Raw genomic sequence first — 27209 nt, 5'->3', positions numbered from 1 at the left:
CGGGCCGCTCGGGCCTCGACGCGCGACCGTCTCCGCCAATGGGCGCGGCGCCTCGGCGCTCGGCTGGCGATGCCTGGCGTGCGAGCCGTCCCGCCCCACGTTCCTGCCGCCCGGTCCAGCACCGCCCCGCAGCTCCCAGCGCAGCCGGAGTCCGGAGGAAGGAGCGCGATCCCCCACGTGGTGGCCCCGGAGTCGGTCCCGCCGGTGCTGCGGCCGTTCGTCCCTGCGCGGTCCCCATCCGCGGCTGGCCGCCGGGAGAGCTCCCCACCCGGTGACTGCCCTCCGCCCCGCCCGCCGCCCCTCACGGCGGGGTCTGCGTGAGTTCCTCACCTGGGGGCGGCCTGCAGGTGAGCCCCCTCCCAGCCGACCCTTCGCCCCGCCCGCGGTCCTTCCCAGGTGACCAGGTCCCTCCAGGTGAGCTCCCTACCTGGGCATGGCCCTCCCACGCTGGCTTGCTCCTCCGGCGGCCGCTCGCCTCGCTCCTGGCTGCTCGCTTCCTTCTGTTCCGCAGGGTTTAGCGTGGCCGCGCGAGGACGGACGGGGCTTTGCGGTCCGCACCGGGCTTCCCACGCCCGCTCGCAGGGATCGCTGCGGGCACCGAGGGCCCAAGGTTGACAGATCCGGGAGGGTGTATGGGGCGTCTTTGGAACCAGTTCTGCAGATACTTTTAAAGTACTTTGTAGCTGTCGCCATGGCTGTATAACATTGAATTTAGAAGTTAAATTAGTAGCTGTTGAATGGATATTGGACGTTTCGACAAAGAGGAAGACTGACAGCATTTGACTGTTCTGGCCTCTGAAATAGTGAAGGGTACCGTGCTGAACCTGTCTTTCATCCGATGTTCGCTCATTCCCTGTAAAGATCCCTATTGAGAATTAGCTCTGAAGGTAGGTCTGTAGGATTTCAGACCCCTTAGATTTTAAAAATCCAGCGATCCAGTTCTCAGGATAGCAAATTGTTTTGGTTTGACAGTATTTAAATTGGAATCACGGGGCTGCGATCTTTTCTCGGTATTTCATTGGCCCTATTTTGTTATTTACGATAATTTTATTTCAGTATTAAGTATCATGAAAAACTTTCTCCCTTGAGGAACTGACTTGTTTACTTTTATGTAATGAAAATGACTTAACCTGATATGTTCTCCCCTTTTTACTTTGGCTTTTAGGAAACTCTAAGCTACATTTACCTCAGTTTTATAGGATTATAGGTGGTTGGTATGTTTGTGTTCCTTCTTTATTCATAATTGTATCCTTCCAGCGTTAATCATGTAACTATATTCTGTAGAGTCTTAGAAGCAGTGTGTGTTGGTAAGTTTATGAAGTTACTGTTGCAGCTGAAAAAACATTCTATCTGTTGGGACTGGGTTTATACTATATTTCTTTTGTATATATTTCTTTTGTATAAGAATATACTATATATTCTTTTGTACTTGTACTATTTCCAAATACTGCTTATTTATCTTTTTTTTTTTAAAGATGATGTTGGGGGGTAGGAGTTTATTAATTAATTAATTATTGCTGTGTTGGGTCTTCGTTTCTGTGCAAGGGCTTTCTCTAGTTGTGGCAAGCGGGGGCCACGCTTCATCGCGGTGCGCGGGCCTCTCACTATCGCGGCCTCTTTTGTTGCGGAGCACAGGCTCCAGATGCGCAGGCTCAGTAGTTGTGGCTCACGGGCCTAGTTGCTCCGCGGCATGTGGGATCCTCCCAGACCAGGGCTCGAACCCGTGTCCCCTGCAGTAGCTGGCAGACTCTCAACGACTGCGCCACCAGGGAAGCCCTATTTATCTTTTTAAACTGTTCAGTGGGGTGGGTCCTAGTATATACTCTATAGTATGTATTAGAATATTTTTGCAGAAAAAACTCTTTCAGTCTAAAACCATGTGTGAACGAATCTTTTCACAAGTAATTTGAACACTTTGGGTTTTGTTCCATTGAATTCCTGCGCACTGACCTCTGAGGATGTGATGTTTGATCACAGCAGGAATACTTGTATGTGTGTGTGTAATCCATCGTCTGTTTGAATTTCCTCCAAGAAACTCAGGGACTCAAGCATCTTATGTATAAACTTCTGCCCAACAGTGTTTAATTCATTAGAAAAATATTTTTAAAGGAGTATAAGTTATGTAGACAATAAGGTACATAGTGTTCATTTTCTGCTGCCTATTAAGTTTGACCTTAATATTCTGGTCCTTTATATTAAAAAATATAAATTTTTTCCATTGCTTTAAATTGTAGGTGAAGCACAGCAATGGCCGCTGTTTATTCTGGCATTTCTCTAAAACTTAAAAGCAAGACAACTTCCTGGGAAGATAAACTAAAACTAGCGCACTTTGCCTGGATTTCCCATCAGTGTGTTCTTCCAAATAAAGAACAAGTAAGTTTAATGTGAAAGTTACATTTCTACAACCTAAACTAATGATCACTTATGTAAATTGCATATTGACATTTAGTTAAAATTTAAAAAGATTAAAGGTTGGGAAAGGGAAACATGGTTAGAAAGTTAAAAGTCCTATCAGTGAGATCAAGTAAGTAGTTAGGTATTACATTAACAAAGTTTTTCTGTTACAAAACCTCAGCATTTCGTTTATGTTTGGAAACATCTCTTATATTCTGAATTAAATATGTGCATCAGTGAGCAAATTAGGATTTAGGTTACAGAAGTTAAGTTCTGAGTCTGTTGGCAGCTTCATTTGTTTGTAAATCCTAAGTGATGCTCCATAAGCAATTCTTGTTGGTGCTTTGTTAAACGTCTTTGGAACTTGATGAATCGAAGGCTGGAAGTAGGGAAGCTTTAGCATTTGTAGTAAACTGAGGGGAAATAGATTAGAAACCGATAGATTAGAAACAGATTAGGAACCAAGAAAGACATAGCTCTTTGTTAACATTTCTCAAGCTTATCTGACTAAGAAAAGCAGTTAATACAATGGAGACACCGGGATGATGAGCTCATGCAGTTAGATACTCATTTGCTAGTATTAAGCAGCACAAAATGTGTCAGGTGGATTACAGCCATTGAAATGATGAGGTCCAGTATGTAGAGCACTAGCAGAGCTAGTCGTTTCTAAATCTGGCTGCACCTGAGAATCATTTTGTCTGTTTGACCTGGCAGCCGTGGCAGGCAATTTCATCAAGGTTTCCACTACCCTTCTCCAGAGAGAGTTTTTTCCTTTTAGCGTTTGTCACTATTCGTGTTGTTATTGACAGTTCTGGTGTCCTGAGCTGAAGCCTCACCACTTTTCCTTGTGTTTATGAATAAGGAAACACGTCACAATAATGGAAACTGTTTATGTCCAGCCCTCCTTTTAATACAGCACTTGTGAATCATTTCATAGAAGACTCTCTGTCTTCTGAACAGGGTAAATAGGTTTCGGGATGAAGCTGCAGTTAACTCGGGAAGCCAGGACACAAACCCTGGTCTTCTGACTCTGCATTTTTGCTTTTGTGTGTCATTCCTTTTGTGGCCATTCTGAGCAATTGTTGTTGTGCTTTTAACTTGTAAAACTTGGAAGCAATTAGTTAGAAGAAACCGGTTTCTCTTGAAACTTTTTATTGGCCCCAGATGAAGACACACTTAGTTTTTTGATTGATTCTTTAATAATAAATATTTTAAGACACCAAAATGTAATATAATGTTACCAAAGATAAGTTTTAAAGGAGAGTTTTTCCCCCCTGGCAATTGTATTTGGTTATTCGTTTATTTTTAAAGTATATTCCAAATTCAGGTATTACTTGATTGGGCACGACAGTCGTTGGTTGCGTTTTATAAGAAAAAACTTGAACTGACGGAAGACATTGTCGAAAGGCTTTGGATCTATATGGATAACATTCTACATAGCAGAAAATTGCAGAATCTCCTCAAGAATGGAAAGACAATTAACCTTCAGATTTCCCTCCTCAAGGTAATTAACAGTTTCCTGTGTTATCCTATAAGTGTTACAGGTATCTCTATTGATTTCCTGTTAATGCTGGAGGCTTATTTGTCTTACGGTTAATGATATGAAGATACAGACAATATCAAAGTAGGGGAGGAGAAAGAAATAATATTTTTAGAGTTATAATAACGACTGATATTTATTGAATGCATATTGTATGCGCTACACCGTGCTAAGCACTTTATATTATGAAAAGCTAAGAACTTTTTCGTAAAGTGGTTAATTACCTTTTTAGTTGGAAAAGGTAGCCAGCAAATGATGCTACTTTATGACTTTTTTTTTTCACCTTTCTGCTGGACTGGAGGGAGGTCAAAGGCCAAAATCTGGATGAGAATTTCCTCAAAGGTTTTTGGCTCCGTGATTTTGAAGTCTCAGGTCGGGATTATAAACTTCACTGTCAGTATTGAGTATTTTGAAATACTGTGAGAATAGCCGGTGACAATAAAAAGCACAAATAAGGAGTACTGAGCGTGGGCCAGGTAACCTGACGAAAGTCACACAGAAAGTAAGTGGCAGAGCTGGGATTTGAACCTCCATCTGTCTGATGGCAAAGCCCGCGCTCTACGCTGCAGCCTCACCCACACGAGCGTGTGCGCAGGAGAAAAGCAGTAGAGGCTGGGAACAGAAGAATTAAATGGTTGATGCCTGATGGTTCATAGGCTTTAGTGGTTCTTGAAATTATGCTCTAAATTGTGTCACTTTTTAAAATGATAGACCAGTGGTCACCAAAGTGGGTTATTCTGAATGGTTCTTTGGGAGTGTGGGAAGAAAATCTTACATCTCTATATGTTTTTTAAAAAGTCACTTTAATTTCTATGTATGCTTTATAATTATATAAGATACTAGTGCTATAGTGCATACATATAATTTATAACCTTATCGGGTATAAGTGTGGAAAAAGTTGTATAATCAGAAAAATTTGGAGATCACTGTAGTAAGTGTGCTGGCATTTAAGTATGTGATATCTTTGTTTCGGCTTTTCCAGAGCCAGCAGTTACTCGGATGGAGATAAACACACCTGTGTCCTTGGGCTACTGCTAACTTAACACCTAGGATAAATTTGATTCTCAGATGCCGTAAGGCTGGGAGCAAGTCACTTAGCCTATAAGTGAACTTTGGAACCTGTCTGGCCCTCATAATTTCTGGTGCTTGTGAATTTCAGAATTTTGGAAGCAATAGACTGGGTTTGCTGTATGTTAAGTAGTAGCTGGCAGCGTTTACTTTCCTCTTTTAAGAATGCCTTTTGCTTTGGCTTTTTAAATACAAACAGTATGACTGATTATAAAAATGTGTTTTGGACCACAGGATCATAACCCAAGGCCACTGTCCATCTACCTGTAGCATCTAAGTTGAATTATAGGTTTAGGATCTAAGAAAAAGTGAAATCTTAGGAGTTTAAGCCTTATAAAACTCTGCTCTTTAAAAAGGGACAGCAGATTTACAAAGGCACTGAGCCCCTTCCCAAGTTTATACTGGTAGCAGATGGATGTGTGTAGGAGTTAAGACAGGTCCTCTGCCTTCCTTTGGTGCGCTAAGGAAATGCCAAGTTCATTTAGATGTGCGAATCTGGGCATTTCTCTCATTCAGATGAGGGCAAGGAGTGAGTTCACTGATTGTGTTGTATTTTTTGTGTGTACGTGTGGGTTTAGGGTCAGTGATGAGTTTTCTTTTTTTCTTAATGGTCAGATCATCAATGAGAGAATGGCCGAGTTTGCTCTCTTGGGATCTCAGAGGAGCATCTGTGTTGTGCTGAGCTGCTGCCAGGGTATCCTCTCGACACCCGCCCTTGCTGTCATCTACACGGCCAGGCAGGAGCTGACGGTCGACCTGCTGAGCCAGCTGTGCTGGTTGGCCTGTAGGCAGCCGGGAGCCGTGATGCCCCAGTTGTTCGAGGTTCTTCACCTGGCCCTCGGCCTTTACCTCTCGATTCAGCGGCAGCAGGTCAACCCGAGACGCACCTTTGGGGAGGTGACCACACACTTGCTCCAGCCCTGCCTGGTCCTGAGACACTTACTCTTGGCAGGCACGTGGACCCAGGCTGGCCAGGACCTGCTGCGGCCGGCACTAGGCCGGGACATTAGGAGTCAGATCGAGGCCGTGCTTCGAGGTGGAGCTTTTCAGGCCGAGCTGCTCCCTTCCTACAAAGAGGAGCTCTTGGACCAGCAGCAAGGTGACACAAAGATGGGGGCCATGAAGAATCTCCTAGCGCCCCTGGGCACCGTGACGGCCAGGCTGGTGGATGCCGGCTACTGTGAACCGTCCCTTCAGGCTGCTGTGGTGGCCAACTCCGTGGCCCTGCTGTACAAGCTCTTTGTAGATTCTTACCTCAAGGAGGGGAACCAGCTGCTCTGCTTCAAGGTGCTCCCTCCGCTGTTCGGTTGCTTAAGGATTTCCCACCTGCGGGAGGAGCAGCTGCAAGCCCTGTCTGCGTCTGACTGGACCGTGGAACTCCTGGCCTTGGAACAGCTGCTAAATTCAGTGGCCAGTAGTACTATCTACAACATTGCCACTGACCGGATTCGGCACGGGGAGACTCAGTTCCGCTTCTACCGCCGTCTGGCCGAGACGCTGCTAAACCACCCACAGGCCCCCGTGCCAGCCTGGTTCCGCTGCCTCAAGGCTTTGCTGTCTCTGAATCATTTGATTCTGGAGCCAGACCTGGACGACCTGTTGGCTTCAGCTTGGATCGACGCAGAAGTCGCAGAGTCGCGGACCCAGAAAGCCCAGGAGGCGCTGATCGGTACACTCTTCCAGACGTTCGCCAAGCTCCGGCAGGTGCCCCGGCTGTTCGGGGAGGTGCTGGGCGTGATCTGTCGCCCCGCGGCCGAGGCGCTCAGGCTGCCCGTGCTGTCTGCGGGCCCCGCTGCTGTGCTCCGCGAGTGCCTCCCGGATCTGCCCCCGAGCCAGGTCCTGGACGCCTGGGCCCTCATCCTGGAGAGCTTCCAGTCTCTGGTCCTGCCTGATTTGCAGGGTGACATGGACATGGCCCTGAAGTCGCTGTCACTGAGCTCGCTGCTGCACTGCGTCATGGTCCACGCGCGGAGCCTGGATGGCGACTCGCCCCTGCCCGTGGTCAGGCGCACGCGGCGCACCATGGACGAGACGCTGCGGGGCCTCGTGAAGCCCCTGCTGGACCTCCTCTGCAAGCCCCAGCCCTCGGTGCCCGAGCCCTGGCAACAGAGAGTCGGTGACTCTGCGCTCCTGCTCGCCCACACCTGGGCCCAGGTGGACACTGTGCTGGGCTTGAGCTGCGACCCGTATCGCTCTGAGCCCGGGGCCCTCGCGGGCACCGCCCCGGAGCCCTCGAGCCTCCCCCCGCTGCTCCCGGGCGTGGAGGCCAGGCAGTGGAAGGCGATAGAGGAGTTTGCGGCTCAGTCCAACTCCCTCGGCAGGTACTGCTTGGAGCAGCTCCACCTGCAGAGGATGAAAAACACCTTGCTGCAAGCGAGCGTCCAGTCTGAAGAAGCCCTCCTTGCTCTGAGGCGCGATGCCGCCTACATCCTGGGCTCCGGGAGAGCGAGCCTGACCCGGGGGACGACGGCCTCCTGGGACGGCCAGGTGGGGACAGTGAGTGCGCTCACCTACCCCGTCGCCCACTGGCACTTGGTCATGTCCAATCTCACGATCTTAGCATCCTATCTTTGTCCAGACGACCTGCGGTACCTGGCCGACATCCTGCTGAGAACTTTGCCAACGAGCAAAGCCCAGGAAGGCCCGGCGGAGGAGGAGCCAGACATCACACTTGAAGAAATATCGAAGGCCGTCCTTCACAGCCCTCTCCTCCCCGAAATGCAGTCCCTCCACTCTGCGCTCTTACTGCGCGTGACTGCGAGCTGCGCTGGCATCCTGTGTGCTGGCGCCCAGGGGGGCCCTGCTCTTCTCCGCCAGCAGCTGCCCTGGCTTTTTGAAGGGGATTATGCGGTCGTGGCTCACGGGGAAAGCAGATTTCCAAAGGTCGGGTCGGAAGGTGTAGAGCCAAGGGGAGAAATCGCCCAAAACTTACTCTCCTTGGCCAGGGGTGACTCCCCCGTCCAGCTGGAGGGAGAGCAGCTGGAGAGCATTCTTCGGCTTTTGGAGGTTCTTTCTGCTCTGCAGCTGGACAGCCTCCCGCCCCCCTGCCACGTGCATTGTGTTCTCCTGCTGCTGTCCCTGGCCGGCACCGTGCTGGGCAGTTCTTGCTCCCCCTCGCTGACCCTCAGGTTCTTGATGACGTGCTACCGGCTTCTCGGTTACCTGCAGAGAGGGAAGAGCGCCCAGTCGGTGCTCAGGGTCATGTACGTTAGCGATATCTTTGAGATCACGCTGACCTCCTTGTTCAAAGCCAGTAGGAGGTTTCTTGTGGACATGGACGACCCCTCTTGGCTGGAATTCCTCCAGGTGGTGGGGACGTTCTTAGAACAGCCACTGCAGGTGCTCCTCCAGAGGAAGCTCAGCCCGGAGCTCAATTTTGGGAAAATCCTTGCGTTCCTCTCGAGTTCCCAGCTGCGCCCTGAAGCAGCTCCAGGCACACGGTCGGAAGATCAGACACCTCTGGGCCAGCAGCTCCTTCTGGTGTCCTTAACCAAGCTGTGCCAGGCGCTGGGGCCTTTGGTCAAGGAGCAGGAGCAGCACGAGGCTCTGGAAGCACCGCGTGAGCTGTTGCAGGCGGCTGTGGTACAGGCGGGGGCCATGCTCCAGCTCTGCACTGCCCGCGGGGCCCGGGGCTGCCGCCTCCCGCCGCCCGTCCTCTCGTCGGTCGCCTCGCTCTTGGAGGCCGATGTGGCCCTGTGCTCTGGGCACGGCGGGACGGACCACGTGCTGCTGCCCCATGCCGCCCTCTACCAGGCTGTCTACTCTCAGATCCTGTCGGAGTTGCCGGATCTAGCAGGAGACACCCCATCTCTCCAGGCAGCTGTGCAGTTTTTGACTCTGTTCTTTTTAGCCCCAGAACTGCACCCCCAGAAGGAGTCTGTGTTTACCTCTGTGTTTCAATCTGTGAGAAAAGTCCTTGCAGGTGAGACGTTTTCTCTTGAGCTAGTTCTGTACCGTAGAGCTTTTGGTGAGAGGTCGCTAAGCGGCAGCCAGGTGAGTTGCTCCCCCTCTCCTTTTTGAAGCAGGTCTGCATTTCCGAAGGTACCACACGACGACCTGGGAGAAACTCTCCCTCCCCGGAGTTCGTTTCTGGTGTCTGCCTTCTCTGCACCTGTAAGCAGTTACCTTCACAGTTGTTTTACCTGCTTTTTAGACAGACAGCAGCCTTCTAGGTATATTGTTTTGCACTTCAGTTTTTCACTTATTTTGGAGATTGTTCTAGTTTATAGTTTTGAACCACTCTTCTCTGTTTTAGCCTTTTTCTGTCCTGGCCCCAGAGGTCAACATAGACAGTTTCATCTTTATTCGTAGGCCCTTCAGTATCAGATCTTCAGCGCCGTCAGTGGACTTCAGAAAGATAAAATCTGCCAACTTTTCAAAACTCCAAGTGACTTAATTTATAGGGAACCTCATAAAATTCCTTGAGGGTAGGACATCGTCCCGCAGGTCTCAGAGTGGTACCGGGCGTCGTGGGGCTGTGGGTGCTGATTGGACAGAGGCTCAGCCTGTGATGTCATCGCAGTGTTGTAGTCGGATGTCACCCTTGCAGGCCAGCTAATCAGGACTGAAAACCCAGCCGGTGTCTTCATTCTCTCCAGCAGGACAGTCACTACCTGCTGTCCCCGAGGTCAGAGGTTGGCAGGCTAGGGTCCGTCCCTAACTTGAGCTCATCAGGGTGGCACTGTTCCCAGTTGGCGTGGGTCCATTTTCTTCTTGTTTGGCTGGTACTGAGGTGGAGGCTAGCTAGGGTAGGCCTCTGAGGTGGGGCTGGGGAGTCTGCCAGCCTAGCCCAGCCATCACAGCACACACAGGTGTTCTCTGGGCTCTGTAGGAAGCAAGGCCGCCTGGGCCAAGGCCAGGGCTGGGGTGCTGTAACCTGAAGGACACTCTGCTGCCCCCCTTTCTGATCTGCCCTGGTTGTGGATTGACTGAAAGGCTTCGGTCTCACGTGTTCTGTCTCACCCTGTCAGCTGCTGTCTTAGGGAACGGTGTCACCTTAGTAACGGGGGCTGAAATTCAGTCCTCTGTTAACACTGGTTAGAGCATTCTAAACGAACGTCCTAAGATATGGCCCCCGGTGGTCCGAAGCTCTGACTCTCCTGCCCCTTCGTTAGACAGAATGCAGTGTTCCCCTTTATCCCTGCAACCCCCTGCAGAACGCAGTGTCCGCCTTTATCCCTGAAATGGAGGTGGCCCCTAAGTCCTAACTGTGTGTCCTTGGACTGCTGGTACCTTTGACTTTGGGGGCAGAGCCGCGGTCGGGAGTGAGGCCAGCCACCCCACTGCTTCCCCAGATCACAGGCCTGAGCACTGCCCCAGGGCCCAGGCCTCAGGCACCTGAGCTGCTAGACTGGGCCTAGAGAAGGGACCAGGGTGGTGGGAGGTCTGGAGCAAAGGCCAAGGGGGGAGTGGCCCAAGGCTTTGGGCTGGGAGAGGGAGGGTTAAGGTGACCACCTGGGTCCTCGGGGGTGATTCAGGTAGGTTTCAGCTCAGAAAAATGAGCATTTTTAAGAAATGCTCTCTGACAGGAGAATCAGCTGCCTCAGTTCAGTTATAAGAACCCACCCGTTTTAAAAATGCTTCATATACATGTGGAACTGTGTCCTCCTCTGGCGATGACTGAGCTGTTGATTTTGCCTTGTCTAATTCAGTAAACAGACGTTCACACAAGTTACCTGAGTCACAGGGTGAGGAAAGGCTCTGAAATGACCAGAGCGGTGGATTGTGCAGGCAGGCGAGGCCTCCGCCATGGGAGGTGGGTGAAGGGAGGGCGGGGAAGGTGGCAGTGCCGACACTCAGCCTCCCAGGGATGGGAGTCTGCGGTGCCCTTTCTTTGATTTGCCAACCGCAAGAGTTGGTGCTGTTCTACCCATTTCACAGATGAGCAAATTGAGGCCCAGAGAGGTCCTGCATCCAGGATCTTAAGTTTGTGGAACACTTGGACCTAGATGTTCTCTCTTGAAGCCTTGGTCCCGCCCACCCCCTGTAAGCAAAGACTGGGGCGTAGGAGTGTCTTCTGCAGTGTGGGATAGTCTGCTGGCTGGAACGGGGCTGGAAAGTTACTCTGGAGTCAGATTGTAAAGGGCCTTGAACTCCCTAACCGTGGGCTCTCTGATGAAACCTGGGGACACTGGGTTTACTTCAGAAGGCTGTCCTGCATTAAGTGGGAACAACTGGGTGACTGCAGCGGGCAGTCCCCACAAGCTTGGGGTTCTTTCCATCTCTTCAACATCCCCGTCTGTGTTAAAGCACCACCCCACCCCTGTGCCCCTATTGATTTTATAAAAGAATATAAGCAAAGTAGAAAAAGAGTATAAAGAAAGTGCCGGTCACCTGTCTCTCATGGTCCAGAGACAAGCCCAGCTGAACATCATCTTCCTCCTCATTCTCTCGGGCTTTTCTCCGGGCTGGGTGCAGGGCACAGGTGCCGTGGGCAGGGCACAGGTGCCGGGTGCAGGGCACAGGTGCCGTGGGCAGGGCACAGGTGCCGGGTGCAGGGCACAGGTGCCGTGGGCAGGGCACAGGTACCGTGGGCAGGGCACAGGTGGCACAGGTACCGCGGGCAGGGCACAGGTACTGTGGGCAGGGCACAGGTGCCGGGTGCAGGGCACAGGTGCCATGGGCAGGGCACAGGTGCGTGGGCAGGGCACAGGTGCCGCGGGCAGGGCACAGGTGCATGGGCAGGGCACAGGTGCCGGGTGCAGGGCACAGGTGCCACGGGCAGGGCACAGGTACCGTGGGCAGGGCACAGGTGGCACAGGTACCGCGGGCAGGGCACAGGTACTGTGGGCAGGGCACATGTGCCGCGGGCAGGGCACCGGTGCCGTGGGCAGGGCACACGTGCCGCAGGCAGGGCACAGGTACCGCAGGCAGGGCACAGGTGCTGGGTGCAGGGCACATGTGCCGCGGGCAGGGCACCGGTGCCGCGGGCAGGGCACACGTGCCGCAGGCAGGGCACAGGTACCGCAGGCAGGGCACAGGTGCTGGGTGCAGGGCACATGTGCCGCGGGCAGGGCACCGGTGCCGCGGGCAGGGCACACGTGCCGCGGGCAGGGCACAAGTACCGCGGGCAGGGCACAGGTGCCGGGTGCAGGGCACAGGTACCGTGGCAGGGCACAGGTGCCATGGGCAGGGCACAGGTGCCGGGTGCAGGGCACAGGTGCCGTGGGCAAGGCACAGGTGCCGGGTGCAGGGCACAGGTGCCGTGGGCAAGGCACAGGTGCCGGGTGCAGGGCACAGGTGCCGGGTGCAGGGCACAGGTGCCGTGAGCAGGGCACAGGTGACGGGTGCAGGGCACAGGTGCCGGATGCAGTGCACAGGTGCCATGGGCAGGGTAGAGGTGCTGCAGGCAGGGTACAGGTGCTGCGGGCAGGGTACAGGTGCTGCGGGCAGGGCACAGGTGCTGCAGGCAGGGTACAGGTACTGCAGGCAGGGCACAGGTGCCATGGGCAGGGCACAGGTGCCGAGTGCAGGGCACAGGTGCCGTGGGCAGGGCACAGGTGCCGGGTGCAGGGCACAGGTGCCGGGTGCAATGCACAGGTGCCGTGGGCAGGGCACAGGTGACGGGTGCAGGGCACAGGTGACGGGTGCAGGGCACAGGTGCTGCAGGCAGGGTACAGGTGCTGCGGGCAGGGTACAGGTGCTGCGGGCAGGGCACAGGTGCTGCAGGCAGGGTACAGGTACTGCGGGCAGGGCACAGGTACTGCAGGCAGGGTACAGGTACTGCAGGCAGGGCACAGATGCCATGGGCAGGGCACAGGTGCTGGGTGTGAGGGGGTGGTGTCATGCTGTGCATGTGCCCTGCAGTTTTGACCTGCACCGTGACCGTTCCTGCGTCCCTGAGATGCTGACCTTTAGCAGCTGTGCACCATTTCACCTGCCCCTTGTCTATCACAGCAGTTTTGTTTTCCTCGCAGATCCTGCGATTCCGGTTCAGGTAGTTGAGGAGATAGAGCCTCATTTGGGAGCCTTGTTCACCCAAATGTTAGAGGTTGGGACGACAGAGGACTTCCGGATGGCCCTGCAGAGTATCCTCCAGGGACTGGACGTCAGTAACACGTGGAGAGCAGATCTGCAGGTGGGTTGCTCCTTTCTCTCTTGCGCGGCAGCACGTAAGTGATATGGGCTTCAACGGGAAAAGTTACTTGCAATGCGGTGTCAGCGCTGAAACTAAACAAATGTGCAAAGTCAATCCGTACTTGTATACTGACCCGTAAAAAGTTCCATTCACATCCATTGTGTGAGACCTCTCACATCGTACTTCTGCTTTTACTTGGTTTGGTCACATAGCCTGGGTCCCATTTGAGGCTCTTTCAGGGTGACGAGCTGCCCTTTGGTCCTTAGCCCCCTAGTCTGTCTGGTAGTTGCTAACGAAGCCCCTCACTCCCACTAGGCCTGTGTGTCTGGGAGGCTCTGCGCGGAGCTGATATGCTCGAGTTTGGTCCCCTGAACGACCCTGAGTGCCGGACCGGCCAGAGGCTGTCCCTGCTCGCACAGGCAGAGGAAGGCTGGGAGCTCACTGTCTGGGCCCAGGGTGGCGGCCCAGGCCTTTTGGTTCTGAGCTTTCTCTGCCGTATGAGTGGCTTCTTGACTGCTGGTAATAATTGGCACCCAGGAGCTGGGTTTTGCTTTGGGTGGGAGGAGAGCTGGAGAGAGCAGATTGGGGGCAGCAGGGAGGACTTACATCTCCTCTGTGTGAACACGAGGCCCATCTCTGCTGCCACCCTCCTCCCTCTGGAAGTTTTCACCGTGCGTGTGCAGCACGATGGGCTCAGCTTTGAGAAGGCCTCTGGGCTTCCCTTCAGCAAGCCAGGGGAGACAAACCATAAACTTCTACGTAAGCCCGTCAGATGGTCAGAGGAGAGTCGTGGAGGAGGTGAGGCTGAGCTGAGGTCAGAGGTGGAGAGGCTTTGGGTGGGGCTGGGGGGCGTTGCTATGGAGACAGGGAGGGGATAGTACGTGCACAGCGCAGTGAGCACAGGTGAGTGCCAGGAGATGGGGGATGGGGGCGCCAGCCAGCAGACCCTCAGTGGGGAGACACACGGAGCTCGGGCCAGGTGGGGGTGGGTTGTGGTCAGAGGGAGCAAAGGGCAGAAGCCAGGATTTCGTGGTGTGGGCTCTGCAGCGTTAGGGGCAGGAGGAAGGGGCCGATGGTTGAAGCGGATGCTGAGAGATGCCCAGCACGGGTCACTGAGTCCCTTCCCCTCCCTTCCCATGGTCGGAAACCGTCACCTGTCATCCCGGCACCTGGTCTACTTGTCGCACGTTGTCCGTGTTTCCTTTCACCCCTAGGCACGTGCCGTTCTCGCGGGTGAGTTACAGCGGCCTCCTCTTCCGACGCCACCTTGACGAGACGGGCCTCTGATAAGATCGCCGTGGCCTCCTGTGTTTCACTGTCCTGGCACGTTTACGTGTTCGGTTTAGTGAGACGCTACAGAGAAGGCCCTTCCTTTGCCGCAGTCTGCTCACCTTGTTCATTTCTTCCCGCAGGTGACGGGAAGGGCACCACGCTCAGCACTTGACTCAAGCTGGGTCTCGTCCCTGCCCCAGCACAGGGCTCTAATGGGCTCTGCTTTGTCACAGCACCATTGACCAGCCTGCTTCCCGAGCTGGGCTTCCCGAGAGAGCTGGTTCCTCCTACTGCTGAGTGTTTTCCCTTGTCCCCTAGGCTGTTTTGTCGGCTGTGACGTTGGTCAAGTTGCTCTTGAACTGCCCGTTTGGTGGCGAGAAGGCCAGTTTGTTCTGGCGTGCGTGCCCACAGATGGTCATGGCTCTAATGGTGAGTACCTCTGGGTCGTGCGTCCCCCTGCCCCTGCCTTTCACGTGCAGACGGGGCGGTGCTTCTGCTTCTGTCACGCTCTGGTTTTATTATGCAGAGTGTGTTTCCGGGGCCGTGTCCTGAAGACGGCTGTAACCACATTGCTTTTCTGTCTGGGTGTCCAGGCAGCACCTCTGTCTGGTTGCACACGTAGTGTCATCAGTAGATGTGATGTGAAGGCCCTTGGGCGTCAGAAAGCATTCGTGGTCCGTAATGGAAGGAACATGGTGCCCACAGGAGGCTTCCATTTAAATTAGGTGACAGGAGAAGGAGTCCCGGGCCTCTCTGTGTCCACACGAAATTCTGTGGGCAGTTTAGTGCATTCATTCGCGTGTAGGAATATGTGTGTTTAAGTGACGATTCAGTGAGGGAAAAAATGGGTCTAGACTAGGATAGTAATGTTGCAGATAGACGATTGTTAATGCCATGCAGACGTTAAATTTTGGTACATGTGAACATACACAGTAGTCACATGACTTTTTGTTTCATTAGAACAAAAGCCTGGTTCCGGTGGGCGCTGTCTGTGTTCCTGCTCTCAAAAGAGTCTGGTGTCAAAAAAAAAAAAAGAAAGTGGAGGGGGGGCTTCCCTGGTGGCGCAGTGGTTGAGGGTCCACCTGCCAATGCAGGGGACACAGGTTCGTGCCCCGGTCTGGGAAGATCCCACGTGCCGCGGAGCAGCTGGGCCCGTGAGCCATGGCCACTGAGCCTCCGCGTCCGGAGCCTGTGCTCCGCAACGGGAGAGGCCACAACAGTGAGAGGCCCACGTACCGCAAAGGAAAAAAAAAAAAAAAAATGTCTGGTGTCAGTATTCCCAGACTTGGGTTCGGAAGAGCAGTGCCTATTTGACCATCATTATCAACCCTGATTATAGCTTGTGCTACGTGAGAGCATTGCCTTGGGTTAGCATATTCTCAGGGCAAAAGGGTCTAGAGAATAGACATTGCTTTCTTCTCTGATCTTTTGTTTTGTTGCTTTGTTGTTTCCCTGGGAATCTGCATTAGTGGACGAAGCCCATTTGTACTTAGGTGTATGTAGGGGGAACATCAGGAAGAAGGCGGGGAGGGGGGAACAGGGCCCAGGGCAGTGCCTGGTCAGTGTTGGCCGAGCGCATAGTAGGGCCACGTGGATATAAACACCAGGCTAGGCGTTTAGGTCACTCTAAAGGGGATAGCACAGCGTCAGCACAGCCAGGGCACCCAGGAAAGATGATCACTGTGAGAGGCCCCAGACGGCCTCAGCTGGGGTGCTGTTTACAGCTGGCCGTGTGAGGAGGGCTGTCACAGGTGGGCTCGCGCAGGGTACCCAGGTAAGACTTCGGGCCACCCCTCAACTTCAGTCTCTGCTCTGTATTCTTTAGAACAATAATTGACTGTCTTGAACTAGAGCTGTCCTTTATGAAATGTAACAGATGGAGTTGAATTATAGACATTTTAGAACAAGGATCTTTTTGGGAGAATATTGTTATGTGTGTGATGTGAAGTTTTTTTATTCTGAGAAAGTAGATGAATCAACTCTTCTATGAGAAATTACTTCTCTTCGTGGTAGGCGCATCCGTCAGAGGGTGTGGACCGAGACGGCCACGTCCCTTGTAGGTGCCGCCCAGGGGGTTGAACGCTGGTCTCCTTGTCTCTCTGAACTGCCCAGTGACCACTCGGGTTACTTTGGGGTCTGGACGTTCTTCCCTCGGTCATTTTGGGTTTGGGGCTGTTTCTCCGGAGAATCGCCTTCATCTTCTGTCCCTCGTTCCTCGCCCTGTAGCTGCAGACCCGAGAGGCTTGTCGGGAACAGCCCGTGGCGCCGGCACTGGTGGGGCCCATCTTGGACGTCCTGGCTGCGCTGCTGAGGCAGGGGGAGGGGGCCATCGGCAACCCGCACCACGTTGGCCTGGCCTTCGGCGTCCTGCTGGCCGTGCCCTTGGACGCCCTGAGGCCCCCCGAGTATGGGCACATCTTCCCGCGGGTCCACAACGTGCTCTTCTCAATCCTGCAGTGTCACCCGAAGGTGAGGAGGACAGGGCGCCCGCTGGGCAGGGAAACGCATCCTCGAGAAGAGCGGCGGCGTGGGAAGGACAGTGGTTTGCCGAACAAACTTCCGGCTTCGAGTAATTTCTAGGGCCCAGGCGGCTTCTCAAGCACAGAAGTATGTGACCTTCACATCAGGCTGTATTGGACCTGACACTTGGAACATGCCTGTGTCCTGGGTGTTTCTGGAAGCCCATTAGAAATTATTCTGTTTTTGCAGATCATATATTTAAATGTCACTCACTGGCGTAGATCTCTCGGGTTTATAATTCAGTTGCATGTAGGGAGTGAGCCATCCTGAGTTCCGGTCTTACAGTGTGCTGCTTTTTAAATAAAATGAGACTAGGAGCAAACGCCCCGTAGAAGAGATTCCAGTTTAGCCACCATTTATTGAACGTTTGCTGTGTGCCTCCTTTCACCCCTACAGCAAGTCTGTGTAGTCGGTGGCAATCCCATTTCATTGGTAGAGAAACCAACGCTCAGAGCTGCTGAATGATTTGACCAGTGTCACCCAGCTGAGTCTGAATTTTAGCTACAAGACTGGATTTCCTTGGCTGGTGTTCATTTGTGCCTCTGCTCTACGTGGGAAGCGTGGGAACTTATAAATAGGACAGATACACATATACGTAGGCACGTTCAAATATTTTTTAAGTGTTTTGATGTTCTACGGTTGGAGACCTGCCAGCAGTGCAGTTTTTAAAAAATTTATTCTCTGGTAAACTAAGCATTCCATCCAGTGTCCTCCCCACTTAAGAATCGCCTTCGGCCCTGCCTATCTTGGGAGGCTCTTTGTTAGAGCTCTGCTGATTCTTAGATTTTTGTGTGACCGTAGAATGTAAATGCAACCCCAATCAATTACAAAGTGACACCGCAGATCTTGCAAAAGATTCAGGATTTCATGCAGTTGAGGAAAGTGACGTTGGAAAACTGTGTGCATCTCCTGCAAAACCAGTGAGGAATGACCATTGAGCAGAATTAGACCATTTAATGAAAGGAGAGAATTGACAAGGATAATGACACGGTATTGCAGTAAAGAAGGATGTGACTTACGGCAGCTCACACTCACTGCCGCGGGGCAGACTCAGGGGAGCGGGGCACACGCGTTGGGCTGTGTGGGCGGTGGATGGGGGTTGATACGGGCCCCCGGCTGGAATCGGCTTGGGTAAATGTGCAGGGAGCAGCACAGAGTGAGCCCAGCCAGGGTCCCCGGCAGGGCGATCCGCAGCTGGTGCCATGCTGAGCTCTTGACGTGTTTTAACTTATTTAACCCTCACGACAGCCTGTTATTATCCTCACTTTGCAAATGAGGAAACAGGCACAGAAAAGGTTCAGTGTTCTGTCCGGGATTGCATATTAAGCCAGGGTGTGAACTCAGATGGGCTGGCCCTGGATTTGTGTGCATTTAATCACTGTGATAGCAGAGGAGGAAGACAGGGCCTCTGGAAATGTGATGACGCCCTGCAATTCTTTGGCAGAAATGACCTCTTTCTGAACATGTTGCTGAAGCTGATAACTTGACATAAAGAATGTGGTGTTATGCTCTCCAGACTTTGCTTGGATAAACTGTACCAAAGAAAAGAGTCCCGACACTTGATTCACTCCTCGTTCACCCTGAGCCTTAGAGCAGTGCCGCCCAGTAGAACTTCTCCTGGGCGGGCGTGTTCCGTATCTGCACCACCCAGCACAGGAACCGTTGGCCACACGTGTCTTGACTACGTAAAATGTGGAATTGTATGACTAGGAACTGAATTTTAACATTAATTAATTAACATTTCAGTGGCCACATGTGGCTCATGGCTGCCTTATTGGACAGTGCATTGCTTTGATCATGATCGCAGGATGGTTGAGTGTAAAAGAAGCCTTTTGGGCTTCCCTGTTGGCGCAGTGGTTGAGAGTCCGCCTGCCAATGCAGGGGACGCGGGTTCGTGCCCTGGTCCGGGAGGGTCCCACATGCCGCGGAGCAGCTGGGCCCGTGAGCCATGGCTGCTGAGCCTGCGCATCCGGAGCCTGTGCTCCGCAACGGGAGAGGCCACAACAGTGAGAGGCCCGCGTACCGCAAAAAAAAAAAAAAAAAAGAAGAAGCCTGTTTTATAACTTTCATATCATTTTTCAAGATAAAGTCCCAGCCAGGCCTTTTCATTGCTAAAAAATGAGAAGTTTTGTTTCTCATTTTAAATGGATTTGCTTTATGTAATCTTTTTCTCAAGTGGCAATTATACTTGAATACACTGGCTACTGTATGTTTTGTTATTTATTTCTACCCATTTCCAGAAGGCACCACTAACAGAGTAAAAGACAGATTCAGCAAAGTCTAAACTAGGATTGCTGCATTAGATTCCTAAAGTTATGCAGCATGGAAGCCCCACCCCGAACCATGAAAACGGATGTAAAAGAGTTAAGTAAGTAGGGTGAGCATTTCCCTAGAAAATCCTGGCAAAAAGGAGTTGCCACACTGTTTTGAGTGTCCTGATAGGTAAGGTTAAGAAGGAAATAAATATGAACTCCTTTAAAGTAGATCTTGAAATAAACTGTTGCCTACATATTTTCATAGTCTTTTGTCTATCGTTGCAGGTAATGCAGAAAGCCATCCCTTCTTTCTTGAACTGTTTTCATAGACTGGTGTGTTCAGTTATACGCGAAGGGCGGCAGAAAGACAAAGGTAATTCAGAGTAACAGTATCAGATACCGATTTCAAATGTGTTTATTTTACAGGTGTCTCTGGCCACACATGTTACGGAACATAAAACCACACAGTTGAGTTTACGTAAGAGAAATATTCAGATCATCAAATGAACACGTAAACAATTTAAAAAATTTCAGACTGTGACATTTTTTAACTGTATCCACAGCAGTGAATGCATTTAACATCCCCTAATTGAAATAGTTCTTTTCTGGAGAAAAAAAGTATCTAGATTCAGGAAATATTTACTCTTATTTACTGGGGATATAAAAGCATCTACAATTCCATCCTTGCCCTTACAGAGCTCATAGTTTAACGGGGAGATGAAGGAGGAACGGGCAGTGGTGGAGCCAGCTTACTGCTCATCTTATAGGGGGGCAGAGTTCCTGCAGCTCACTGTTCCTGCTGCATCTCAGCAAGGTTGTTTTGTTTACCAATGGAGCAAGCTGCCATATGACAATTGCATAAATTATGTGTACAGCTTGTTTTCCAGCCTGGAGGTTTGTTGATTCTTGCTAAATTTCTAATTCGGGGGAGAGTCTCATTATTTAGAAATTTGCATATTATACTGTGCATTCCAAAAGTCAAGTTCATTGACGCCTAACTTACGTGTAACAAACTGCATCTGTTTACAGTATATACTTTAATGAGTTTTTGTGTGTGTGTGTGTGGTACACGGGCTTCTCACTGCTGTGGCTTCTCCCGTTGCGGAGCACAGGCTCCGGACGCGCAGGCTTAGCGGCCATGGCTCACGGGCCCAGCCGCTCCACGGCACGTGGGATCTTCCTGGACCGGGGCACGAACCCGTGTCCCCTGCATCGGCAGGCAGACTCTCAACCACTGCGCCACCAGGGAAGCCCCTTTAATGAGTTTTGATGGGTAAATTCGTGCGGGGAAGCACCACCAACAGTCAAAACACAGAGCATTTGCATCATCCCCGAAAGAGCCCTCTTGGGGTCCAGCCCCAGCCCCAGGGAGCCACTGATGTGTTTTTCGTCGCCGTAGGCTTGTTTGCATTTTCTAGAATTTTATAAAAACGATGTATTACTATGCTGAGTGAAAACCGGAGAGGTTGCTCTGCTGAGTTGGGGTCCCTCCCCAACTGCTGTGACAGCCTGGCTGGAGGGGGCCGGGGCGCATGTAACCTGGGTCGCGGGGACACTTCAGGCTGTTAGAATCCCTGGGAGAGGAGTGTGTAAAGGCCTGGGTGATCCTGGCACTTTCGGGTGGGAGGAACTAGGAGTCAGAAGTAAACCTGGGAAGCCAGCAAGAGGTCTAGTAATGGTAGTTGAGTCTCATACCTGTCTATAAAGGGGAAATCCTAGATGATTTCTGAAACTTAACGAGGCAAAGACATAATCAGGCCGTCTTATCTTTAGAATCATATTTTCCTTTCTAAATACAATAGCAATCCTAGATTTCACCCTAAAATCTTGGTTATTCTAGTCCAATCCTTAAAAAACCCATGGACTGTTGAGGATTGTAAGTGCCTTTCCTTTTGTAATATAGATCAATATTTGGACACATCCTGTCTCCCTAATTCTGTCTTCAAATTGAGCCAACAAAAGAGTCTGGGGGAAAAAAAAAAAAGGAAGGTTTGAATAATTGGGGCTATGTTGAAAGAGTAAAATTGGAAGAGTTAAAACGCACGGCTTTTGAGCTAATCGGTTTGGAAACTCTTTACTTCTGTAGGAAGCGCAGAGGACCTGCCAGTGGTGCTGGAGTGCGCCCGCCTCGTGGAAAGGATGTACAGCCACATGGCACTGCGGGCCGAGGAGTTCAGGGTGTTTTCCCCCTTTATGGTGGCCCAGTATGTGATGGAGGCGCAGAAGGTAAGCCCACAGTCCTCGGTTGCAGGGTCCCCCAGCTGTGCGGCCAGCGACCCGTGGGGCCTGGCGGTCCTGTGCAGTGGCGGCTGTCCCGCGTGTGCTGCAGCCCCTGCAGGGTCCCCGTGCGGGCTGCACGAAGACGCAGGGCGCTGGCGGTGCCCGGGTCGCGGGGGCTCTCAGCCACCGGTAGGTCTCTCCTTGCTCTGGCACAAACCCTGGGCCTGTTTTGCTCAGTCTCTGGGGTCATGAGGGAGGTGAAATGTTACCCCGGTCCAAGAGCAGGAGGCAGAAAGAGGGATCCTGGGGTCCCTCAGCAGCAGGGGCTCACGGGGCCGCTCTCCAACGCTCAGGCAGATGGCCTGGGGGAGATCCCGGTAGACTTGTTCAACTGGATTAAACACTCTGGTCCCAATTAATCTGACTTTTGGCCTTAGTGTTCTGGATAATTCATTCATTCTTCAACAGTGACCTCACTCTGGAGTGTCAGTGTGCTATTTTCACAGTTCCACAAGACCCCGCGTGACCTGTGTAGTAAGTTCGTTACAAGACTTCGTGTCTTACTTGTTTAAATGGAACGTCACGCTCTTGAAGTAGTGTGTTCAGGTGTATTATCTGCCTCCTTGTGCAGGTATAGATACACAGTTACATCGTTTATCTTGCTCTCAATAGAATACCCGCCTTTGTAAATCTCGTAAGAATGGTGGCGAGCCACTGGTTAAATGTGTTCCATTAGAGGTGTTGGCGTTTCTCAAGGGAGGGTCGTCTGAAGGGGCTTCCTTAGAAGGCCTGGTGTGGCCTCAGCTTCCGTCCTGACCCCGCTTCAGGTTGTTTCCACAGCCCCGGCCCCAATCCCTCAGCCAGTGGAGATGGCCGTCACGTGGGCGGACGGTTGGCCGGGTCGGGGGGCGGGGTGTGTAGGAACTGGGGCCGCATACAAGGGCCCCTGCAGGTCGTCGTTTGAATGAGATATGGGCTTGGGGTTTGGTTTCCTTGCAATTATTTAACATTTTTATAGAATCTTGTTGTTTCCCAAGCACTCAAGTCATTAATATGTGAGCTTTTGCTGGAATACGAGCTGGCATGATTTTCTTTTTTTAATAAATTTATTTTATTTATTTGTGGCTGGTTGGGTCTTTGTTGCTGTGCACAGGCTTTCTCGAGTTGTGGTGAATGGGGGCTACTCTTCGCTGCAGTGAGTGGGCTTCTCATTGTGGTGGCTTCTCTTGCTGTGGAGCACAGGCTCTAGGTACACGGGCTTCAGTAGTTGTGGCACACAGGCTCAGTAGTTGTGGCGCACGGGCTTAGTTGCTCCGCGGCATGTGGGATCGTCCCAGACCAGGGCTCGAACCCATGTCCCCTGCATTGGCAGGCAGATTCTTAACCACTGCGCCACCAGGGAAGTCGGAGCTGGCATGGTTTTTTGTTTCACTGAAGAACGGAATGAGACACGGCAATATCACTTACCCAAGGGCCAAGAGCGGAGGCTGTGATTTGAACCCTGAAGTCACTGATTATTCTTCTGAGATTTACTTTATGAAAAGTCTCTGGTTTGCCAGCCTCGTTATTCGTGTCTAATTTATGCTTATCTGTTATTTTTTAATTTTAATCTTGAAGGCCAAAGGCATTGGGAATTAGCTGAGGCTGTTGCGTCCCAGAATCCACTGGCAGGACAGTCTACGTTTTAACTCTTATTTGTTTTTAAAATCAGGAATGAAGGAAGTATTCCATATGTACTAGAGGCTTCTACTGAGAGAGCCATAAATCTTTCTAGACCAGGAAGACATGTTGAAGTTTAAATACAGGCTAGATGGCAAGTTTTTCAGCAGCAGGCAGCGTAGGTAAAGGTCTTTCGGTGGTTTGGGCCGATGACAGTGAGACGGCCTCGGGCAGGAGGGGCAGCTGCTCCTACAGGCCTTGTTCCTTCCACGCAGAGATGTGTCACCCTGGAGACATGTCGGGGAAGTTATGGTCACTTTTATCTTCTCTTTTACCTGTAGATCAGATTTACAACTGTCCCTCTGTATCAGATAGCTTAGAGTAAATAGTTTGCACTATTCCCCTGGCCTAAGGTCCTTTTAGGTTAACTTAGAGATGTTTCCATTCGTTGGCCAGTGACCGTAATGTTGTAGAAATTGACTTTTTCCCCCTGTTTTCCAAATAAGCTGTCTAACGTAAAGATGCAAAGGGGTTGTGTTGTCCTGATACTACTGTCCCATTCCCCCCTCCCCATGCTCCGGGCTGTACTTCATAAGGAGACACACCAGCTAAAGGGCTGTGACATTTGGACTCAGAGGCCCAGTTCAGACCTCAGTGCTGCCACTGGGGAAATTACTGCGCCTCTTTTTGCCTTTGGAAACGGAATTATTTGTTTAGTGAGTGGTGATTCAGTGAATGAATGAGCAAGCCCTCACCCAGCTAGTGAGGTTAAGGACTTCTGGTTTCAGTTTGTCCATTTTATTTTTTCTTTCCCTCCCTAATACCTTAGTATGGAATCACAGACAAGCCATTCCTCCTGTGGCCCTTGAATGTTCTTATCATCTATAAAACAGTAAAATTTAATTAAGATGATCATCTGTCAGATGTTTTTTGAGCTACTGTGTGAAAATAACCATATCTGTGAACAACAGCATCGTCTTAGGGGCAGAAACAAATCTCCTCTTTAGGACTCCTGATGACCTGATGAACTCCTAGGTCATCAGGACACTAAGGAAGAACTGGCCACACGCCAGGCCTGTCAGCCGGAACCCTGCTGCTGCTTTCTGGCTACAGCTGCCGCAGTGGGCAGACTCTGCCCTGCCCAGGTCCGGCTGCAGCCTGGGCGGCTCTGGCAGGGTGAGTAGTGCCTGCTGTCCTGGCCTCTGTGTCCACATACCAGCCTGAATCTCTGACCTGCAAGGTTTGTGCCAGTAGCCGATGTAGCCACGCCAGAGCTGGGCTGCCACTCCTCCTGCTGTGGCCCAGATGTTGGTTAACCCAGATTTTTAGGAAGGCTTGCATCTTTGGACACAGGGACCGATTAAACCATTCTGGGGCAGTTAGGGATTTAGGGCCCATTGTGTTATTGTTGGAAGAAGTAAAAATACCTATGAAGTGGTAATTATAAGTCACGTCTGACACTGAGCCACATGACGGGATCTATCAGGGATCCGGTTGGAGAGCGTCAGAGCCACTGCCTACCTGCCCTGCTCTGGGGGGAGGTGGCAACGTTGCCGCCCTCATCCCATAGTGAGTAGAGCTTCCAACGTGATTGGCCACGAGGAAGAATATGACACAGTGTTCAGGTGGCTCTTACCATAAGATTTTTTCTTTTCCCATAAATTTATTTATTTATTTATTTATTTAGGCTGTGTAGGATCTTTGTTGCTGCACAGGGGCTTTCTCTAGTTGAGGTGAGCGGGGGCTACTCTTGGTTGCGGTGTGCGGGCTTCTCATTGTGGTGGCTTCTCTTGTTATGGAGTACAGGCTCTAGGCATGCGGGCTTCAGTAGTTGTGGCATGTGGGCTCAGTAGTTGTGGCACGTGAGCTCAGTAGTTGTGGCTCATGGGCTCTAGAGTACAGGCTCAGTAGTTGTGGCACATAGGCTTAGTTGCTCCACAGCATGTGGAATCTTCCTGGACCAGGGCTCGAACTTGTGTCCCCTGCATTGGCAGGCGGGTTCTAAACCATTGTGCTACTGGGGAAGTCCTACCATAAGATTTTTTAAATCTAAAGATTCAAGTTTTAAATGCCTCTGGTAAGTGCGGAGGCATCATTCACTGAATAGCAAAGCTACCCTTGTGATTTCGTGACGTTTTACTCCATCTCAGGTTTTTGTTTGCTTGAGTTGGCCTCTGTTTCCCCCAAATATAAACTTAAAAGTTTATGAATAGTCAGTTGTTTCACTTACAAGCAAAATGACATTTTAAAAGGAATGTCTTCTCTCAAGTTGGTGGCAGAAGCTGGAATCCCTTGTCAGAGCCTCAAGGGTCTGGCACCTGCCTGTTTGCGCTCACAGAGAAGTGAGTGTGTCCCCCTCTCCCAGGTCACCTTGTATCCGGCGGTGAAAGGCCTCCTGCAGGAGGGCATCTACCTCATCCTGGACCTGTGCATTGAGCCCGACATCCAGTTCCTGCGGGCCTCGCTGCAGCCGGGGGTCCGAGACGTCTTTAAGGAGCTGCACAGTGATTACATGAAGTACCACAAGGCAAAGCACGAGGGAGAGAGAAGATACACCGTCTAAGCTGTGCACGGACGTGCACATGCCATGGCCCCAGGTCCAAGAGAGCTGGAGGAGGCAGGACTTCAGATGCTTGAATTCGTGGCATTGAAACACGTGGAAAATCCTTCGGAGTTTATATAATATGTATTGCATTTTACAGTTATTTTTTCACACTATTTCTTAACACTTTTTTATGTAGTAAGTATTGCAATAGAATCCTGAAAATAGATCCTGAATTCAATAAAATTTGCCAGATCTCCCTTGTGGCCATTCCAAATGTGGTTCTTGTCTTGGTCCAGTGGTTTGGGGTCCCATCTCCCCACTAGGAACTACGTAGAACTTGTTTTTTTCACTTCAGGTACATGGGTGTGTAATGAAGCCCAATTTAAATATCTTTGCCTTTTACGTTCTTCAAGAAACATGGGACGTTTTCTGAAACACCTCTCTTCTGCCCGCCCTCGGAGCGCATCTTCCGATGGAGCTGGGCAAGTCAGGACGTGGAGACTTGGTGTCGGCTGGGGATGGCGGCCCCTGCTGTGCGGGTGGCCGCTCGGCGGGAAGGTGCTGGGCCTGGGGCTCTTCCTTCCTGCTTCCACTCTCGGCAGTTTATTTTGGAATTTTATTTTCCTCTTTTTTTAAATTTAATTTAATATTAAGAAATACTCTTGTTTCTTTTGTATTGCCTAAGCAATATGTTTCATTATAGCAACCTCAGAAAATAAAAGGGAAAAAATTTAAAAATACCCCCAGTCTCAGCTGCACAGACAGCCGCCGTCATCTGGGAGGGCCTTGTTTCTGTCCCTTTGCATATATATATGTAGTTGAGTATTTAAATAAATGTATATAGAGTTGCCAAATTGGATCATAAGTGCATTTTTTTGTTTGTTTTAGTTACCCAGCTTTTCTTCCTGTGTAATATTTCAATAACGTCTTGGGGACATACAGATACTAGACACACTGTAATGGCTGCATAGTTGTCTGCTGAGTAGACACAGCTGTTTTATTTAGTAAATCCTCGTGGTAGACATCAGATTCTTTACAACTTTCCTTTTACAGATGATGCTTGCAGCCAGCTCTTTCCTGCTATAATTATTTCTATAAGATAAATTCCCATAAGTTGTATTATTTGTCAAAAAATCCTGTCGGTTTTTAAGGATTTATGTAAATATTGCCAATTGCCCTCCAGAAGGTATACAAATGTATTTTCCTTCCAGTGAATCAACTTTAATGTTATTGATTTTGTTTTAATGCCTCCTTGATAGGGAAATGTTATTTTGTTTTGAATTTCTCTAATTACTGAGATTTTTCATTTTTTATACTTACCATTTTTATTTCTTATAAAAATTATGTTTATACAGTTATGTTTCTTATGTAATATTAGCCTGTTTCTCAATTGGGATATTTGCTTTTTTCCTTACTCATTATCTTTGTGGAATTTATGTTGGAATTTTCTTGATACCCCTTTTTTAGTCAGTCAAAATATAGACAAATTGTTTGAAGGATCATCCCTAGGCAAAAGGTGTTTGTTTTTTTTTTAATCCTAACTTTTCAAGCACGTGTTATTGTAGCAGACAATATAAAATGGATTTTTTGGCAACCTAAGAGAAATACCCCATTTTTCACGCCTCAGGATTTGATTGTATTTCTTGCACTGGCTGACAG

General features: G+C 50.7%; 1 protein-coding gene across 1 annotated transcript; it reads left to right on the top strand.

Moving 5' to 3' along the window:
• Nucleotides 1-191: 191 nt before the first annotated feature.
• On the top strand, nucleotides 192-26995 carry URB2 (URB2 ribosome biogenesis homolog). The gene is made up of 10 exons (XM_060035106.1): nucleotides 192-347; nucleotides 2235-2373; nucleotides 3722-3898; nucleotides 5618-8924; nucleotides 12919-13079; nucleotides 14670-14780; nucleotides 16578-16820; nucleotides 19412-19499; nucleotides 21213-21352; nucleotides 25371-26995. Exons 2-10 carry the CDS (start codon nucleotides 2248-2250, stop codon nucleotides 25566-25568), a joined length of 4551 nt encoding a protein of 1516 aa, XP_059891089.1. The 5' UTR covers nucleotides 192-347; nucleotides 2235-2247; the 3' UTR covers nucleotides 25569-26995.
• The last annotated feature ends 214 nt before the right edge of the window (nucleotides 26996-27209 follow it).

This window comes from Delphinus delphis, chromosome 16, assembly GCF_949987515.2.
Source record: "Delphinus delphis chromosome 16, mDelDel1.2, whole genome shotgun sequence".
In the NCBI taxonomy this organism is placed as follows: Eukaryota; Metazoa; Chordata; class Mammalia; order Artiodactyla; family Delphinidae; genus Delphinus; species Delphinus delphis.
Note: the sequence above shows the minus strand (reverse complement) of the source record. Positions and strands in the feature narration are given on the sequence as shown.